The sequence below is a fragment of the Barbus barbus genome, assembly GCF_936440315.1.
Source record: "Barbus barbus genome assembly, chromosome: 8".
Classification (NCBI taxonomy): Eukaryota; Metazoa; Chordata; class Actinopteri; order Cypriniformes; family Cyprinidae; genus Barbus; species Barbus barbus.
In genome coordinates this window covers 5,348,026-5,367,966 of record NC_136736.1, presented here as the reverse complement: position 1 = coordinate 5,367,966, position 19,941 = coordinate 5,348,026, and the positions used below count along the sequence as shown (strand labels likewise).

The window sequence follows — 19,941 nt, the reverse complement described above, 5'->3', positions numbered from 1 at the left end:
TACGTCCTTAGAGATTCTGAGAAGCAGTCAGAGGTTGCTGGACTCAGTGCCCTCAGAATCAGAATCTAATTAACAGCTAGAATCCTATTTCTTTCTCTCCTTACAACAGATTGCCAGTATGTGACATGCAGAGCTCAAGCCTGCTCTGAATCCAGTAGGACATATCCATTTTCTGGTTATATTGAGACCAACTCACTTGTGGTCCAAGATGAATACGTGTTTGTTCAGGTAAGGACCAGAGATCACAGAGATCAGAGATATATTAATTAGATATTAAACATATTATCAATTAATGCCAATATACATTAAATCTTATTCATTTTTAAATAAAAAGCAAATATTAAATTAACAATAAAAATAATAATAATATTTATAAATACATTGTCTCCTTAAGCATATTTATTTAGCCCGATAATTATATCTGAATGGGTAACAGATGGTATAATTATTGTTATTAAGGACCATCTTCTGAAGTGCTTTAGAGTAAAGCCGGCAACGATAGAGTCACATCGGCAACAGTTACCGCTGCACATATCGCCTCAAATGTCATTGAAAATAAATGACTTCTGCTTGCTTTGGGCTGCAAATAATCGTCAGTAAGAACATACCTTACAGATATTAGTCACCCAAAAATGATTAGTCATTCCCTGCCAAAAAACAAAGTTTCCTTAACGTTCAGGCGAAGTTTGTGTGTGTAAATATGTATGTTCAGGTGTCATTTTCAACTCCCTAGTGGATCAGAATAATAATCTTATACTCAAGGGAAAAAGTGAAATGGTAATAGCCTAAATTTCCAATTCCAATCCAGGGCAGTTTTTGAATATATTAATTTCCGTCTGCATGAAAATAATTGTCTTCAAAACAGTACATATTAGGATGGGAAATGGAGAATGGGCACCTAGAGAATACAAATAATTGCATCCGAAGTCATGCCAAAACTTCAGACTGGGAATTATAAATGACAGTATTTCCCAGCCAACGGAAAGGTTCCTCACATTGATGGCAAGTTTCAAAACATTTTCTCACAACCCTCTTGGAAGTCTAACAGCAGTGCAGATAACAAGTCCTGCCAATAAGGAGTGGACGCTCAACCCCAATGTTTTGTCACGCCGCATCACTGTCCAAAGAATGTGAAACACAAAAATCTATCATCCCAATTTTTTTCGAAGTTCAACTGCCCCTGGAAAGCATCGATCCTGCCTGCTCCTTCCTTCTGTTGCACGCAGAGTGGCTTTTTTGAGACACGTCGGACATGCTGTTTGTTTAGAACTTTCTCCAGACCGCTTCTCTCCTCCTCTGCCTCTCTCTCCTCATTTATTTTATTCACGTTACCCACTAAGAAGCATAATTGTGTCTGTCATATAATCACGGAGCCATTTTATTCCCATGTTCAAATCGGAATCCTGTTGGGTGTATATTTGCCCTCTAATTGAAATGATGAAAAGAGGTGGGATGAATTAAACGTGTCTTCTACTTTGGCAGGATGAAGTACCTTTTGTGCTGTGGAAGAGTTATTTATTTAATTCTCCATTCCCCCTTGTGCAGCAGTAGATATGACAAGCTTCTGACAGTTCCTGCTGTGTATGCTAACAACCAGTGTGTATGTGCTACACGCGCTATCATTAGTGCCAACAATCCCCCTCGTAGCGGGGTGGGAGCAGGCGCGTTGCTTGCGAGGATTGAAGATTTCTCTTGACAGAGAATAATGAGAGTATTGATTGTTCTACAAGATATTTACCACTCTCCACTCTTGAACTGCAAAGGGCATCGACAAACCAAGACCAAGCAGTATCCTGGTGGGGAGATTTTAAACGGGTCGTTCTAGACATAACCTGCGCGATCCGTTACTGAATTAGCCATCTGAATTTACAGCTTTGTGTAATGTGCTGGAGGAGACAGGAAGTTAATAGCTCTCATTCTCATCAAATGTGCTAGGGCTCGGGGTTGCCAAGTCCATGGTTTTACCACCGGAGCGCTATTTTGACAAAGGGGGTCTCCTTCCCCCCAGAATACGGATTTCGACAGAGCGTACCATCGAAGCAGTGGAAAATCGTGGAAAATAAAAAAATAAAATTGCGATTGGGCTAGTTTTGGGATAAGTTTGTTTTGCAGACCTGGCAACCCTGCTAGGGCTGGACACTATGACAGTATATACTGCTTGTAGTTTAAGCCAGGGGTGTCCAATCCTTCTTTTAGCTCCATTCAGCGCCAACACACTTTTCTAAATGTTTCTAGTAAATCTCAAGACCTTGATTTGTTGTTTGTTGGTCAAGGTGTGTTTAAAGTAAGTGAAGTGAAGTGACATGACATACAGCCAAGTATGGTGACCCATACTCGGAATTTGTGCTCTGCATTTAACCCATCCAAAGTGCACACACACAGCAGTGAACACACACACACCGTGAACACACACCCGGAGCAGTGGGCAGCCATTTATGCTGCGGTGCCCGGGTAGCAGTTGGGGGTTCAGTGCCTTGCTCAAGGGCACCTCAGTCGTGGTATTGAGGGTGGAGAGAACGCTGTACATTCACTCCCCCCACCTACAATTGGGGTTGGAGCCAAACTCTACAGGACAGTGGCCCTCCAGGAACAGGCTTGGACACCCATGATTTAACTGAACATATTTACCCAGCTCTGAGTTGCCAGTTACTTTTAACAAAGACAGCATTAGGGTGAATATTTAGAATTGCATCATTAGCGTTATATAAAATTACTCATACTGTGATATAAGATTTTGGTCATACCACCCACCTCTAAACTTTGCTTCAAAGTACAAAGACAAATCAATAGATTTCCCCAGTGTTGATGCCAGTTATTTGATATCTGAGATATGTGTTTTTTTTTTTTGTTCGTTTTTTTCATGCAGGTGACGACCACTGGCAGAGCAAGCTACTATGTGTCCTATCAAAGGGAACCTTTTGTATGCATTAAAATCCCCAAATACTCACTGCCCAAGGTAAGAGACTGCCTAAAATTTCAAATGAATTAGCTGGAGTAGACAAAATATTTTTATTAGACAACTAGATTCGAGAATATACTACATTTTTATAATTTAATTATTTAGTAGCTTTTCATCTACCCTCTTTAGTTACTTTCCTAACCCCAGTTGTTTTGGCCTTTATACTGACACCTATTGGTGTGGATGAATGATCAGTCAAAAGTAAAGGTTTTTAGTTACTAATGCCAGGCACGTTTCCGCACATTCCTGTTGAAGAACTGAAGTGCAAGATCTTTCACTTGGCTTGCTTTGGTCAGTTGGGTATACGTTAAAACACATGTTAAACTGAGCCCTGCACAGACATGTTATCCTGTAGATCATACCCACCGAGAACTAGCAGGGGTCCTCGCTAATGACTTCTGCTTTCGTTTTTCTCACCCTCAGCTGTCTTTTCTCCTTTTTTCTTTTTCTGTTTTCTAGGACATGCATATCGTGAGCACAGATCAAGGTCAGGTTTTCACCGCCGTCCAGGAGTGGAACCAGAATGATACTTATAACCTGTACATATCTGACACGCGAGGCATATACTTCACCTTGGCCCTGGAGAACGTCAGAACCAGCCGTGGGCTCGGAGGCAACAGCATGATCGACCTTTACGAGGCATAACTTCATCACTAACTTGTTAACAAGCTAACATTAGCCTTCAAGTCAACGGCTTCATGCTAGATGCTCATTACTCCTCGGGCTGCATTAGAATTCATGTCAGACGCTACTTCTCGCCCTGGCACTCAAGCATAGTCCACATTATCTTAAGCCTCAGGGGAATTAGCAAGCGTAAATGAACGATAGCAATGAAGACAGAGAGATTGAGTTGCAGTTAAATTGAGTTGTAGTTAAATGTTGTCGAGGGGGGAGAGGAGAGAGATTGCTTATTCAATGGGAACTGCTCGTGTTTTGTGTATGACTCCTTTTTAAAGGGATCCTATCTCAAGGAATGAAGTTTCCCTTGATTTTTCTAGATAAAAGAGTTCATTGTACCAAGTAGACATATCGTAACTTGTTTCCCTCTGGAAAATCTTGCTCAAGCTGTGTTTTGGAGCATAACTGATTTCTTAGCCAGCTTAAGCTTGGTTAGGAAATACTGGTACTTCAAAAAAAGAGCAATCCTCAAATTCAAAACTTTTCAAATTGTCTTAATTGCTCCAAAGCACACTTTTTATTATGTCTATTCAATAATTTGAACTTGATTTTGTTTTGTTTTTCAAGATCTAAACAAGCTTGGGAGTCTTTATAGGCACAAGCATCAGTCTTAAGGACTTAGTGGAGACTTTCTAGAGAGAAAAAGTCTTATTGGAACTCTTATAAAAGCTAATAAAAGAAAAGAACACACAATAAGTGCAACTAAATGAAAGGAAGTGCCTTTCTCTCTATCAACTGTTGTCTCTCTTCCTCAGTTCTTTAAACACCTCTCAGCGGTAGTCTGCATTATACTTGTTTTGGGTTAGTGGCATTGTTCTGCTTTCTTCTTTTAATAAGACTAGGCTATTAGACTAGTTTTTTTTTGTTTGTTTTTTTATCTTGCACCAAGTATGAAGTACTAAAGTGAAGTAGATTTGTTTTCAGGAATATTCGTGTCTATGTTTATATTAATATTGATTTGCATTTAATTGAATTCATTTTTTTTTGTTTTTTGTTTTACTTTATTTGTCTTTCAGAGCAATATTACTATAGTGTTCTAAAAAAGTTATGAAAGTGTACAGTATGTATATATATATATATATATATATATATATATATATATATATATATATATATATATATTCCCTTTAGACATTTATGATTTGCATTCATTTCTATGCCAAATAATAAAATCACTACTCACTAGTCTAGCACAATCGATAATTGATATTATTTTGTGATGATGAATCCTCACTAGAAAACTTGAGTGTCGGAAGTATCAATATTTCAAGATCGATCCGCCTGTCTGTGGCAAGAACTCTCACTGCCTATAGTTTTTCTGTAAGAGTAGATTTGCCAGTTGAGTTCAAGGAAACCATTCCTCCTTCTTGACAGTAAGACATTACTATCAGAATATGGTCGCTCTTAGCATATACTACTTCATAATGCTTTAAAATTAGCAGCCTGTACCAAGCACAAAAAAACTGAGAAATGAAACATTGGATTTCCTTGTCTAAGCAGCTAAAAATAGCCTCCATTAGTGAGTGCAAGCAAGGATGGTTTCATTAATGCATTGGTTATGATGCATCTCCCCACTTCTGTGCCAAGGCTGGCTCAATGCACGCTCACCCTGCCAATACTGAATCAGCAGTCCATCCATATCTCTAATAGATTGCAGCAGCCTTCATTAATGCTTATTGAAACCTGGCTTTTTTCACTGAAGCTCCAGTTGGAGCCTAAGTATAGACGCGGTTCATGACTGGACGTTTGTCATATTTATCTGTTTATTGATCAGCGAGAAGTGAGGTTGCTTTACTTTTTATATATTTTTTATAACAGTAATGATAGATAATGCATATTTTGGTCCTGGCACACACTTCTTTGGTGTTGGCATCAGCGACCTGCTGCCCTGTATGCAAAGTACACACACTGCTTACCTTGGCAACACTAGAATTCAGATATATACTACTGTTTAAAAGTTTGAAGTCAGTTTATTATTATTATTATTATTAAATTATGAATATTAAAGCATTAATATTTTATCCAGCAAGGGTTCATTAAATTGATCAAAAGTGACTGTAAAGACTTTTACATTACAAACATTCATAAAAAAAAAAATTAAACAAAAATATTAAGCACAATTTCCTCAAAAAATATTAAGCATCACAAGTTTTTATTTTTTATTCATTAATGATAATAAGAATATTAAGAAATGTTTTTGAGCTCCAAATCACCATATTAGAATGATTTCTGAAGGATAATGAAACACTGAAACTGAATTAATTATGCTAAAAATTCAGCTTTAAAATCAGAGGAATAATTACATTTTTAAAATATATTAAAATAGAAAACAGTTATTGAAAATGTAAATTGTAATAATATTTCACAATATTACAATTTTCTGGTCAAATAAATTCAGTCATGGTGAGCAGAAATTCAGTGAGCAGAAATGTCATTACAGGTAATAATTACATTTTAAAATATATATATATATATATATATATATATAAGTAATAATAACAAATATATAATGTCTATAAAAATAATATATTTTTTCACAATATTACAATTGATTAATTATTTTTTTTATTTGTCAGATAAATGCAACCTTGGTGCGCATAAGCAACTTCTTTGCAAAACATTAAAATAAAAAAAAATAAATAAGAATGCAAACTTTTGAATGTTAGTGTACAATGTAATCAAAAGGTTTATGGATAATAACAATAATAAAAAAATAAAATAAAAATAAAAAATTATATATATATTACATGTAATGTTTACATTAAATGTCAAACTAAGCATGCAAATAAATTATGCTGAGTTTTTCCTAGACATTTTTATTTGCATCTGGTCTAAAAGTTTATTATAAGTGGACATAGAACATAATTTCCCAAGGTTGCCACTAGTTTCCCATTCGTCTTTCCTCCCAGTCTATCATTGCTGGTCACCAACATATGATGCAGTCCAAACAGCTTCTTAAATAGTTTACACAGCAAGATATTCTTGGTCATTTTACTCTTGTTTTAAACAGAAGTATTTCAGGCTAGAGATCTTTGCTTTGTTTGCTCAGTAGCTCTTTTGATTGTTTGCATAGATAGCGCTGAACACAGACTCCTGATGAATTCATTGTAAACATGAAAGAGCATTTGCAGAGCATGCTGAATATGAACTGCTCTACCATAACCAGTACATCCATCTTCTTCCGGGAGAACATTGGAATGGAGAGATGGAAGCTAAAGGATAATAAATAATTACTGCTGTGATTGACACGTCTGGCCAGCGGAGGAGGGGACCTCATTAGCCGTGTCCATCCAGTGCGGCTCCGTCACTATGACACTGTCAAATGCACTCCCTATTAGTGCCACTTACAGACTCGGACTCTGCCTTAGAGCATGCTTCGCTAGCGGGGTGCGATTTAAAACGGGTCGCTAGCACCACTGTCACCATTCAATATTGCTAAGTTGGGGCTTGTTCTAAGCCAAGGATGAGCAGCCTGGCACTGGGTTAGATGCTTGTCAGCTAGAGTAATAGCATGTCAGAGAGCTTGGGCTATCATAGAGTGGGCGCTAGTGTCTGCGTAATTAAGAGACGTTATTAGATGACAGTCCGAAGTGCTGTAATGCTGAATGTAGATGTTCATGTTCATATTTGTATCATATTTCTTCCCCCTTGTTCCCAGGTAGCAGGGATTGAAGGTATGCTCATCGCTAATAGGAAGGTGGAGAACCAGGTGAAGACGTACATTACTTACAACAAGGGCCGGGACTGGAGGCTTTTGCAGGCGCCCTCTACTGACCTGGCAGGAAATACCATTCATTGTGTGCTGGTAAGAAACACATGGGTTGGATGGATTGTTTGTTTGGATTATTTATTTATTTATTAAATACATACTTACAACTAACAAAATGTATTTATTTATTCCTATTCCTGTAACTTGGTCAGTTTGATATTTATGTTAATAACAACAAAAATATATACAATTATTGTATTTTATTTTATAACAACATTTTATTAGTGAGTGAACTATTCTCTTAACCTGATCAGTTGTTTTATTCCTGTTAATCATTACCTACTATTTTTATTTTATTTTATTTGTGAGTGAACTATTCCTTTAACTCAGTCAGTTTATTTATGTTAATCATTATTAAAATACCTACAATTGTTATTTTATTATTATTTTATTTTTTTATTAGTCAGTGAACTATACCTTTAACTTGGTCAGTTTGTTATTCATAATTATTTTTATTGTAACGTTTAATTTTTAATTTTTTATATATTATTTTCTTTTTATTTTACAACACTTTTTATTAGTGATGTCAGGCATTACTGAAAAAAATATACAGTTGTTTTATTTTATTATGTTTTATTAGTAAGTTTACCATTCCTTTAAGTTGGTCTGTTTCTTTTTCTTGTTAACATTACTAAATACATAAAATATTTTTTTATTTTATTGTTTTATTTATTTTTATTGTTTGTTTGTTTTTTGTTGTTTTGTACATAAAGGAATAGTTTGCTTGCTTACAAGCATTATGTTATAATAAAATAAAATTAAATAATTGTAAGTATTTATTGTTTTTGTAAATTAAAGGAATAGTTCACTCACTAATAAACATTACACTGGTGATTTGATTCGATTTGATTTTGATTTTGATTTGATTTGATTTATGGGTCAGTTTGTTGTTTATGGGAATACAAAATAAATCTAGACCGAATATTCTCGGAAATTTGTGAAATATTTCTTTTGTTAGCATGCTGCGGCTAGCTTAACTTAAAATTCTGTCAAGATAATATTCTTTCTCCAACGGATTTAATTAAAGGCAACAGACTCTGCAATGCATAGTCAGAAATGATATAAGATCTACTCAAGCAATACTATTTTATTATTTGTAAATGGGAAATCGTTTCAGTGTATTGCTATGCATAGAGAATTATTAATATTTAGCAGCCATATCATGTTTAGAGGCAAAACATCAAGGCCAAAGAAACACACACAGAAAGTCTCCAGCAGACTGAAGAGGCTGTAATAGTCCTCTGCTTTGACACTCTCATTAGCCTCCTATAATCCTTATCATTACTGACTCGAATTCCTGTTGCCTTTGCCATCCATGTAATAATGTCAAACCACCTATTGAGGGGATGAAAAGGACAATTTGTGGTGCATGGAGAGCAGATATAATTCTGGTTTTGTTATGTTGGAGGTCCCAGGAGAGTTTCTGCTTCTCTGCTTTAATGTCAAATCCCTGTCTTTTGCCGGTAATGACTGTAAAAGGCAATTAACGTTCACAGTAAGGGTAGCGGTCTCGACAGAGGGCACTCCAAACATGATTATATTGCATTATGTGTCCCTTTTTTGGTGGAAACCACAGTCAATATGTTATTGTTATTCATTTGAACTTTTCAAGTTGTTATCTTTCTAGTGTCGGATAAATGAGTACATGATACCCACTATTGCACTCAGTAATAAACCATCACAGCTACAGTACCCTTTATTACAAAACCAAACACATTCTTCTACAAGTCATGACTGGAGGCTCTCTACATCCGTAAGCATCAAAGCTACATGTTATTTCCGGGTATTTACTAACACAGACCAATCAGCTGGAAGATTGAGCCTACAATTCAGCAACAGTAAAATGAAATCGAATCCTACTTTATTTGGAAATGGTATAAATTTCACTCTGCGTTAATAGTATTATAAATTTGTCATATACATTACAATTCAAAAGTTTGATTCAGGATTTGTTATGTTTTTAAAATAAGTCTTTCTTTCTTTCTTTCTTAACATCTAAAATATTAAAAAATATTTAAAGTATATAAAAAAGTATGTAAAGATGGTGCTGTTCGGATAGCTACAAGGAGAGTTGGTCCGGCAACCGCAAAAGCTCGATCACCACGATGTTTCAGTCTGGACCTAGGAACGGATAGCATTTTTTGATGCTCCGACCTCAGTGATCTCACTGGTTTGTGTAAAAGCAACAACTCAGTGAGATAAATTGGTGCAAGATTATTTAGTGATTTAAAAACCAAAATTAGTATTTTAAATTCGACTCTCAATTTTATCGGCAACCACTGCAATGAGATCAAAATAGGAGAAATATGCTCATATTTACGAGTTGCATGAATTACTTTTTCAAAATTCTTTGTTGATAAGAACAATTTCAATTTAGCCAGACGGTGAAGATGGAAGAAACACGACTTAACGACACTATCTATCTGTTTGTCAAACTTAGGCCCGAATCAAACCAAAAATCTAAGTTGTTTGCACAAGGAGTAACCCACTGATGCAAATAACCAAGATTATAATTACTAGTATTAAAAGCATCACTGGGTCCAAACAGAATTACTTTGGTTTTGCCTTCATTTAACTTCAGAAAATTTTCTGTAAGCCATATTTTTAGTTCCTGGATACATGCATACAGATCTCCTAGTGCATTTACTCCATTTGGTTTAAACGAAAGATACAACTGTATATAATCAGCATATACATGAAAAGAGATGCCATATTTCTTGAAAATCAACCCCAAAGGTAATATATATAACATAAAAAGAGTCGGTGCCAAAATGGAGCCCTGAGGAACGCCACAAGACAGAGGGGCAGTAGAAGAAGTGTTTTGTCCAATACATACAGAAATCTTTCGGTTCGTTAAAAAGGACCGAAACCATTCTAACGTAAAGTCTCGCAGGCCAATACAATTTTTTAGATGAGAGATAAGAATGTTGTGATTAACCAAGTCAAAAATCTGAGGTCTAATAAAATCAAAGCTACATCATTTCCAGCGTCTGTGGCTAATAAAATGTCATTTAGAATTTTTATGAGGGCAGATTCTGTACTATGCAACTTCCTGAAACCAGACTGAGAAGTTTCATAGATATGATTGGATCTCAAGAAGGTTTGCAACTGAATTAACACCACTTTCTCCAAAATCTTTGACATAAAAGAAAGATTCGAAATAGCCCCCCACCACACACACACACACACACAAAAAATACTACTTTATATCCTTGTTAGAAGGTGTCCTTGTTACATGTTACATGTACTTACTATTATAATATTAATAAATTCTGCATAGTTATATGCAATTAACCCTAAGCCAAACCCTAATCCTACCATAGACACCTTAAAATAAAGTTTAACCAATGTTTTTATTACAGAGAAATGTACACCGTTAATGCAAAACATTAAAAGCAAACAAAATACATCAACGAATCATAGTTTCTACATTATGTAATAAAAATGTTTGCAGAGGTTAGCAGAGACAGGTGTGATCTTGTATGTTGATAATTATGCACTTATAGAGCATGTTAACATTGCACAGCAATGTTTATTCTCCGTAATTTGGTTGCCAGACATCATCTTTGTTCATAGTCGAACACCTGCTAAGTGAAGATTGCGATTGACTTTTGTTTTGTATCGCCTGGCCTTTATGATTTAAAATAAGACATGTATTCTACATCTGAATTTAAACAGAACACAGAATTATTCCCACAACAGCTATAATTTTCTAAATTCTGTTTGTGTTGCCTTGATAATAACTTGATTTGGCTGAGTTTGCTTTGTTGATTTATCTTTTTGATTTACCTGAGCGGTGTTATTTTGTTTACACGCAGATCTCCGACAGCAAGATTAACGGTATCCGGTATGCAATAGATCACCCAGCGTTATCCATGTTTCTCCAGGGTCATGACAGTTAATTATAGGAGTTGTTTCTGTATTATGAATTGTGTAATATTAAGCATAAAGTCGCCTGCGTTATGGCCGACGCAGCAGCACTCGTGCACTTATTGTCTTAGACTTTCTCATGCCTGCAGGATCACGTCGGCTTCTTTTGATTGACAGCTACATAATAGCTTTGTTGTGGCTAATGGAGGATGTGTCACTTTCTCTCTGCTCAGCCGTTTTGCTCGCTGCACCTACAACTGCAGATGTCAGAGAACCCGTACCTCTCAGGCTCCATCTCCACCAAGAGCTCGGCGCCGGGAGTCATCGTGGCTACAGGTAAATGAAAACACGAGCGGCATGTGTGGGACTGTCATGTTCGGCCGCTGTTGGGTGTGTTGGCATGTTTGTAAGAAATTTAAACATTACTTGTTACGTCAGGCTGGTCACTAATGATGCTTTCACTGCAGACCCTTATGTTTGTTTGCAGTCAGCATTTGGTCCGTTTTCTTGGATTTTGGCACCAATCGAAAATGTAATGTGGAGTACGACTCTGCTTGTTTATGAGCAAATCTCCTTAAATCACAAATACAAACAACTTTTAGATGGATAGTTCACCTGAAAATGAAAATTATTTACTTGCCCTCATGTCGTCCCTAACAAATATGACTTTCTGTCTTCTCTGGAACATGAAATAGTCTTTTTTGAGAAATTTGGAAGTCAATGGTGAACACAACGTTTTGGTTACCAACTTCAAAATGCCTGTTTTGTTCGGAAGAAAAAAATGCATGTTTGAGTAAATGATGATAGCTAATTTTCATTTTTGGGTGAACTATCTACAATGAAGGCCTATAATTTACATCTTTGACTTCTCCTGGTCAGATTATTATAAAACACCCCAAACTTTTGAATGGTATTTATTATTTTTATTTTATTTTATTTTATTTTATTTTATTTTATTTTATTTTATTTTATTTTATTTTATTTTATTTTATTTTATTTTATTTTATTTTATTTTATTTTATTTCTTTGAACTATTCCTGTGGATCATATTTACCAAGGGTGCCAATAATTCTGACCACGACTGTATTTGTAAAATTAATATGTATTAATTCATATAACAAAGAAAATATTTTGAACACCAAGTGCTTTCACATAAACCTCCAAAAGGTTATTTTATGATTATTAAAACACACACACACACACACACACACACACACACACACACATATAGCAGTATCAATACTCATTTCTTTATACACTTGTTCTGTACTTTAATGAGGGGTCTGGTGACAAATATTTTTCATCTTATGTGCAATCAGTTTTGAAATAGCCCCTCATTTTAAATATATGAAAGTTCTTTAAACATGAACAACTCTCTCATTTCACATTCCCAGCGGGGTTGCTGTTAGAGTTGTCACTTGAAGGAAACAAACTCATTTCTCACAGGTAACTCAAGGACGTACAATCACTTCCCCTCAGTTCATTGTGACAGTCTTAGAACAGGGCAACAGCACACAGCAGAGGCGACTGCGGGTAGGTTTATGCTAGTCATGATGTTTCTGTGCGTAGGCGTAAAACAACACAACTACAATACACAAGAGTAGAAGTTGTGGTACTCATACCTTATCTTGTAATCTCTTCTCTAATTCAGGGTCAATAGAGGGAAAACATATTGCTCAGAAGTTTCTTTTTAAAATTTAATTTAAGTAACTTTTATCTAAAATGCACAAAACGAGACAATTGTTGATATAGTGTGAAAATATGGAGATATAAAATGAGTATGGGTAGCATAGCTCAAATCATTTGGTCCTGGATGAGATATTTGATAAGAAGTGTTTGATTTCATACTGTGGCACTTGATTTTTAATTCCAGACTTTTGTGTGAGACATCAAGATTTTTCTTCTCAAAACCTCCATTTAACCTCATTGCTGTTTCGAAACAACCATTTTTTGTCCAATATGCGTGTGTGATTTTGGGCTCCTGAAAATGCCAGTCAAAACAGAGTTTGTTTATATGCATGTTGTGAGTATATTGAGTTTGGATGAGCATGGATTGAGCAAATATTGAACCATGCTGTCTGACCTCAATTACAAAAGCTGCTTATTCAAGTACAAATACACATTTTTTTGATTTATGAATTTTGAATGCGCTATGCTGGTGTTCGACATTGTTTCATTATTTAACACAAATATTTTTTTGTATTTGGTTCGTTTCCCAGGAAATATTGGCTCTGAGCTGTCTTACAATAATGTGGCGATGTTCATTTCATCAGATGCAGGCAATAACTGGAGACAGGTATGGCTGGTTCACACTGGTTCATACTTCCCATTTAGCCACTTGATAGCAACAAAGTTTTTTCCAAGCAAACTCACAGAGGGTTTTTAAGTGTGTATTTTATGTCATAGAATAAAATGCGAAAATATCTTGAGTAGGGCTGTCAAGATTCCTAAATTCAATTAGAGTACTCAATTAAAAAAAATCCTTGATTGCATTTTGCCCGTGTCGAGTAACCGGCAAAATATCGGAAGTGACTCATTCCATGGATGAGAATCAAGCTGCATGATATTTTAAAAAAATAAAATAAAAATGCATAATGCTATTGTGAATTCACAAACATTATGATTCAATTAAATAAATATATGCAATTCTGGTTTAATGTATGCGCTTTAAATATTTACATGCGTGTAGTTTACGTACTTGCGTTTCAGAGCAGCTCCATTCACAGTAAATGCTGCTCCACACAAACTGTTAACAATTACATGAGTGCAGCGTCTCAAACTCCATCTCTGCCTATTGTTGTGAGTTTGAGTTTATTATACCATTCATCTGGGAATGCAATGTGCGTCATGTCATCAGATTTGTAAGGTAAATTATTTATAAACCTACGCAAACACAGAAGAACACATCAATATCTTTTTCCATATGCTAAGTGTTCATCGTGATTTCAAAATAAAAGTTTAAACCCTCGTTTTGATGTCCACATATTTAAGAAATTACAGTTGCTGTAGCATTTCTATTGTAAACAAAGGGCAAAAAATAAAATGGACATTTGTATTAAAAGTTATTTAGTCAATATTAAACAAATTAGATAACGAAGTAAAGTGTAAAACAATTGTCATGCTGTTGGCCCCCTCTGTAGGCATTATAATGCGTAATGTACATTAGCTCAATTGTTTATAATACATTATTTATTTTATGTAATTCTAAAGACTATTGTTCGCTTAGGTCAATTTTTATTACCATGAAAAAAAACTATTATAATTATCTGGTTACTCAAATAATCGTCAGAATAATCGACCTCAATTACCAAACTCGACTCGATTACCAAAATAATCATTAATGACTGCCCTAATCCTGAGCTTGTATTAACCACAAAATGTATATTTCAGGAATTATACCAAAAATCCATTAAAAAAAACACCCCATTGATTCAGAACGATGGAACCGGAAGTGCTTAAATGCTAACTTTGGTTGGGTTTTGTCCTTCAAAAATACGTAATCTCTGTAGAACTCCAACCAAAACCGGAAAAATGTTAAACCAGAGTAGAAAAACTAGAAAAACTTCTGTGAGAAAAGTACACAAATTTCTACACAAAAGTGCCTTTTTGAGCCTATTTGTGCAAAACAATGAAAATAACCCCATGTTGTTCTTCCCATGATGCAGATTTTTGAGGAAGAGCACAATGTGTGGTTTTTGGACAAAGGTGGAGCTTTGGTTGCCGTGAAGCAGCCCACTGTGCCCACTAGACATCTTTGGTAGGTGAAATTAAGCTTGCTTCTGCCAGGTTTATTCATGCTGGTTTGGTGAAATTCCTGCTTCAGTTACTTCGGTCATCACTCCATCTGTCTGAAAGGGTCGGTTCTGTGCTATTAAGATCGTTGAGGGAAAAAAAAATCAATCGTTGGGTTTGTGTAGATCGAACATCCTCCCCACACAAACAAAAATGAAACGGCAGGACACGAAGGCTGCCAAATAACAGATTGGAATCAGTTTGTACGTGGCGCACCATGGGAAGTGTTCCATATTAAAGCTTCCCACTTATCCCCACGAGTTCACACATTGATTCCTTCTTCAAATTGGCCCTCCCTGGTTTTGCTTCAGTGATGTTTAATCCTCCAGAGTCTCAAATCTTTTCTCTCTTATCACTCGAAGCGTTTGGCTTTAGTTTTAGGTCCACTGAAGTGTTGCACCTTCATTTTTTAGTTCTCTTAAACAACTGAAGCGAGACCATAAGTGGAGTCACAACTGTGGAGGGCAGTCGTGTCATTTCCTGAGAGTATGACTTCAAATAACAGCCTTGACTGTATGTTCTCTTAATGGATACATGTCAACATTACCTCCGACTTTTGCTTTTAGCAGACCGGAGACAACTTGGAAGCAGTGCCATTGTGCATTGTTCCAACCTTGTCACACATGCTAGCCTACTGTTTGCACCTGTGAAAATGATGTTGATAAGCTGTCAGAAAGTATCATGATCAGACTTGAAGGAAGAAAGTTCTCTAGTGTTTACTTGCTTCTGTTCCCTACCACATTTGCAGATGTTAAGATCTTCAAACATTGCCATTTTCTGTATGTTTTCATTTCCATGACCTCTGCGCTCTTTTTTTCCTTTTTTTAACTTTTATGGTACTTTTACTGGGTTGTATGTATCTCTACTTTTTGGTTATATCTTATTCCCTCTAAAATATTCAATTTTCATCAAATTTGAATATATTGAAAGTATAGTTCAGCCATAAATGGAAATTCTGTCATCATTTACTTACACTTACACCTGCATGCAGTGCTGGGTAGTAACTGATTACACTACATGTAATCTGGATTACGTAATCAGACTCCAAAAAATAAGTACTTGTAATTAGATTACATTGCTTTAAAAAATACTCATAATCAGACCACAGTTACTTTTTTATTGATTATGTGAGCACATTCACACAATAGCAGTACATTATGCATATTATTGATTCTCCCCAATTCTTTTTCATTTTTAAATGTACCTTTCTAAAATAGAATTAAAATGAAATAGATTTAGAAAATTGCCACTCAGCATTTAACCACTAGATTTGCAAAAAATTGAGTTTTTTTTAGTTTAAGTTTATTTTACTAGATTTTTAGGTAATGAGTTAACCATTAAGTAACACATTTGCATGTCCATGGTTCTCTATTGTTGGTTAATGGTCACATAACATGCAGGTAAACATATTTTTGTAATATATATTTGTTTAGTAAGTGTTTTATTTTAATTGTTTCTATTCATTATTTATTTTAATTTGACATTTTTTATGATTTAACTAATTCAAATTTTCACTAAACTCACAAACCCCCTACAATTCCTTTACAAATCCCAGTTTAGGAAACCTTGATGTCCTGTAATGTAATCTTTGATGCACATTCATGTTGTTAATAATTCAAAATGAATATATTTTATTTGTATTTTTATATCAATGCGATACAAGCTTATCCTATTTAAATCAATGTGATAAACGAGTTAGGGTATCTAAAAGTAATCAAAAATTAGTTATATTACCTAAAATGTGTAATGTAATGGATTACGTTACTAATTGCATTTTTTTTTTAATGTAATCTGGAATCAGTAACAGACTATAATTTACAAGTATTCTAGCCAGCACTGCATGCACAACATTCTTTGTTTGTAGTTTTGTCATCCATTGACATTTGAACATCTAGATGTGTTCTGCAGGATCAGCTTTGATGAAGGTCGCCAGTGGACTCGTCACAGTTTCTCAGCCATGCCGCTGTTCGTAGATGGTGTTCTGGTGGAGGCAGGTGCAGAAAATCAGATCATGACGTAAGTCTATAGAGGTTTGTTTTTGACCACCGTCTTTCTCTCACACACGCACACACAGCCTGTGCGTCCTCATTATGTCCTATTTATTACAGAAGAATAGATTCCTCTGAGCACTAAAAATCTGTTCGTTCAAGAGATGCACTCGTGAGGAAAGGTTAATTAATCAGACTCTTAAGCTAATGTTGTTAGTCTCAGTGAACCAATAACACTTTTCATTATGTCTCAGTGCTGGTATATAGTTTAATAGGGCTGTATCATACTTTTTAATTAATACTTTGAACACAAAAGAAAAAAAAAATTCTCTGTAAAAACAGGACTGAAAGACAGAACTGAAATGAACAGGAAATTATTGTTAAAAATAAACTATAACAGGGATCTGCGTAAGGATCTGCAGAGCTGTAGATGCTACACACAGATAGAAACAGCACACGTTTTGGCAAACTCTCAAACTTTTTTTTCTTCTCGTGTTCATGAATCTATCTCAATAGTACTTCACAACATGTGGTTTCATAGTCTTTTTCATAAATCTTTGTTCTGTTTGTTTGCCATGTTCACAATGACAAGGGAATTAAATAACTGCTAATAAGAATCACGTGAAGTATCTGATTATTTATTTAAAATTATTTGTGTGTGTGTTTTCCAGTTTAGTCAAGAAAGTATATTATATCAGACTTCATTTAGAAAAGAATGAATTACATAAGGCAATGTTCACTCTGAATTCAGATAATGCTACTAACACCATATTGTACAATTTATAGGATACAGGGAGCAATTTCAGACATATCTAATGAAGTAACCCAGGAATGCTCAATCCGGTCTCTGGAGATGGACCTTTTTGCAAAGTTTAATTCCAATTCTTACACGTCTGGACCAGCTAATGAAAGACTCCTGGTTCACTTGAAAATGAGTGAGCAGTATGAAACATTTCTTTGTCAATTGGCAGGTTTTTTGGACACTTCAGTCATCGTTCTGAATGGCAGCTTATCAAAATTGACTACAAGTCCATATTCACCAGAAGGTGCACAGAGGGAGACTACCAAACCTGGCACATGCATAACCAGGTAAAATGAAAAACAAGCAAAAACACAATTTCTAAATTGAAATATAGGTTGCAACTGACTTAGATATGATTTTCTTAGGGTGAGCCATGCATAATGGGTCAAAAACAGATCTACATGAAGCGTCGTCCAGGAAACTACTGCATGGTGGGATGGGACAACTCCAGGATCCTGTCTGCAGAACCGTGCATTTGCAGAGCACACGACTTTGAATGGTGAGTGAACAGCATGCTTAATAAAATGAACGCAGCTAAAGATCCACCCACTGATCAGACAGCTACATCAGTGATGTCCTGCAGGTATATCTTTTCTCGTGATTCTAGAAGAATTGTCTTAAACGGTTTAATTTACTTTAGACTGACTGTGTTTTTAATTTGATCTGACTCCAATTAAAGAAGGTCTCAAATGTAGACTGATTCTAATTATATGCTGATCATCATTTTAGATGTGATCTTAATTTAGATATTTGATTATTATTATGGGCATATTAGTTCATTCACTTTGCATGGTCTCACAAACTGGCTAGTCTGAACATAATCAGAGTTTACAACTAATGTGATTAAGTTTGGCCGCCACATACTTGCTCAAAACAAAATAATATAGCCATGTACAAGATTTTAATACTATTATTCAGTTAGGATGTATTAAATTGATCAAAAGTGGCATTCAAACATTTACTGTATAATGGTATAAAATATTTCTATTTCAAATAATGGCTGTTCTATTGAATTACTATTAATTAAAAATCCTGCATTACAGTTTCCATAAAAATATGAATTAGCAACTGATTATAAAAGGAAATGTGTCTTAAGCAGCAAATCCAGATGTTAGAATGATTTCTAAAGGATCACGTGACACTGCAAACTGGAGTGATGATGCTAAAAATTCAGCTTTGCTATCAAATAAATAGTTATAATGCATTAAAATAGAAAACAGTTATTTTAAATTGTAATGATATTTCACAATATATAACAATTTTTACTGTATTTTTAATATATCAAACCGATCAAACAAAGCAAGACCTGAAACTCCTGCAAACAAGTGCAGTCTAGATTTTCTTGCGTTTTATAGTTTTGTTGTTTTGTGTCCTACTTTGCTCTTTAGGTGGGATCACAGGTATTTATAAAAACACATGGCCTTCATGTTCTGTTTACTGGCGATCCGGGAGCTGTTTTCAAAGATCTCAGAATAGACTTCTACACCAGTGGACTGGTTAACCCCTTCTATAGGGTCAGTGTAGGTGGGAAAGGTGCTTTATTGAGGATCAAGATGCATGATTCAGACAGTCTCTGGGCTTTTAAAGGCCGCAGGGCTGAGAGGAGAAGAAGAGAAGATCGAGGTTCTTTATCATCGTAGTCTGTTGTTGTCTGTCTGCAGGTTCTTTTAAAGTATATATAAATACCTCGGGATCTACATCATTTATCACATTCACAGAGAAGTGTTTTATCTTCTTCCAACAACGCACAGTGCATCCTTACTTTGTCTTTAATATGTTCTCCTGTTCTGTTTGATTTCGTCTTGCAGCAAATAGTGCAGTTACACATCTCAGTGAAGGGATCTTACCATGCTTTCAGATATGTGTTCATTTATCTTCTCTATATGCAAGTAGTCCCCAGGTTGCCTTTTGAGATTTATTGTGCGTCTTTAATTTGCCCAATACTTTGATTCTAATACTAGATTTTTTCATTAAGCAATGCTTTGTTCAAAATATGAAAGGAACAGACCCCCTAAAAAGATTAACACCTTGCTAGGACCCTCCTTCTAAATTATGAAGAAAGATGATTTTTTTCGTAGATAAA

General features: G+C 35.3%; 1 protein-coding gene across 1 annotated transcript in view; it reads left to right on the top strand.

The window, feature by feature from the left end:
• Window positions 1-19,941, top strand: part of LOC306873764 (VPS10 domain-containing receptor SorCS3-like) — a gene marked incomplete at its 3' end in the record, with an annotated part of 216,402 nt that overhangs the window by 174,495 nt on the left and 21,966 nt on the right. The window contains exons 8-17 of the mRNA XM_079423246.1: window positions 110-228; window positions 2,867-2,956; window positions 3,419-3,598; window positions 7,296-7,442; window positions 11,510-11,612; window positions 13,496-13,572; window positions 14,942-15,033; window positions 16,977-17,084; window positions 18,028-18,145; window positions 18,254-18,357. Coding sequence (XP_079279372.1) covers window positions 110-228; window positions 2,867-2,956; window positions 3,419-3,598; window positions 7,296-7,442; window positions 11,510-11,612; window positions 13,496-13,572; window positions 14,942-15,033; window positions 16,977-17,084; window positions 18,028-18,145; window positions 18,254-18,357 — 1,138 coding nt within the window. The remainder of the gene's footprint in view (window positions 1-109; window positions 229-2,866; window positions 2,957-3,418; window positions 3,599-7,295; window positions 7,443-11,509; window positions 11,613-13,495; window positions 13,573-14,941; window positions 15,034-16,976; window positions 17,085-18,027; window positions 18,146-18,253; window positions 18,358-19,941) is intronic.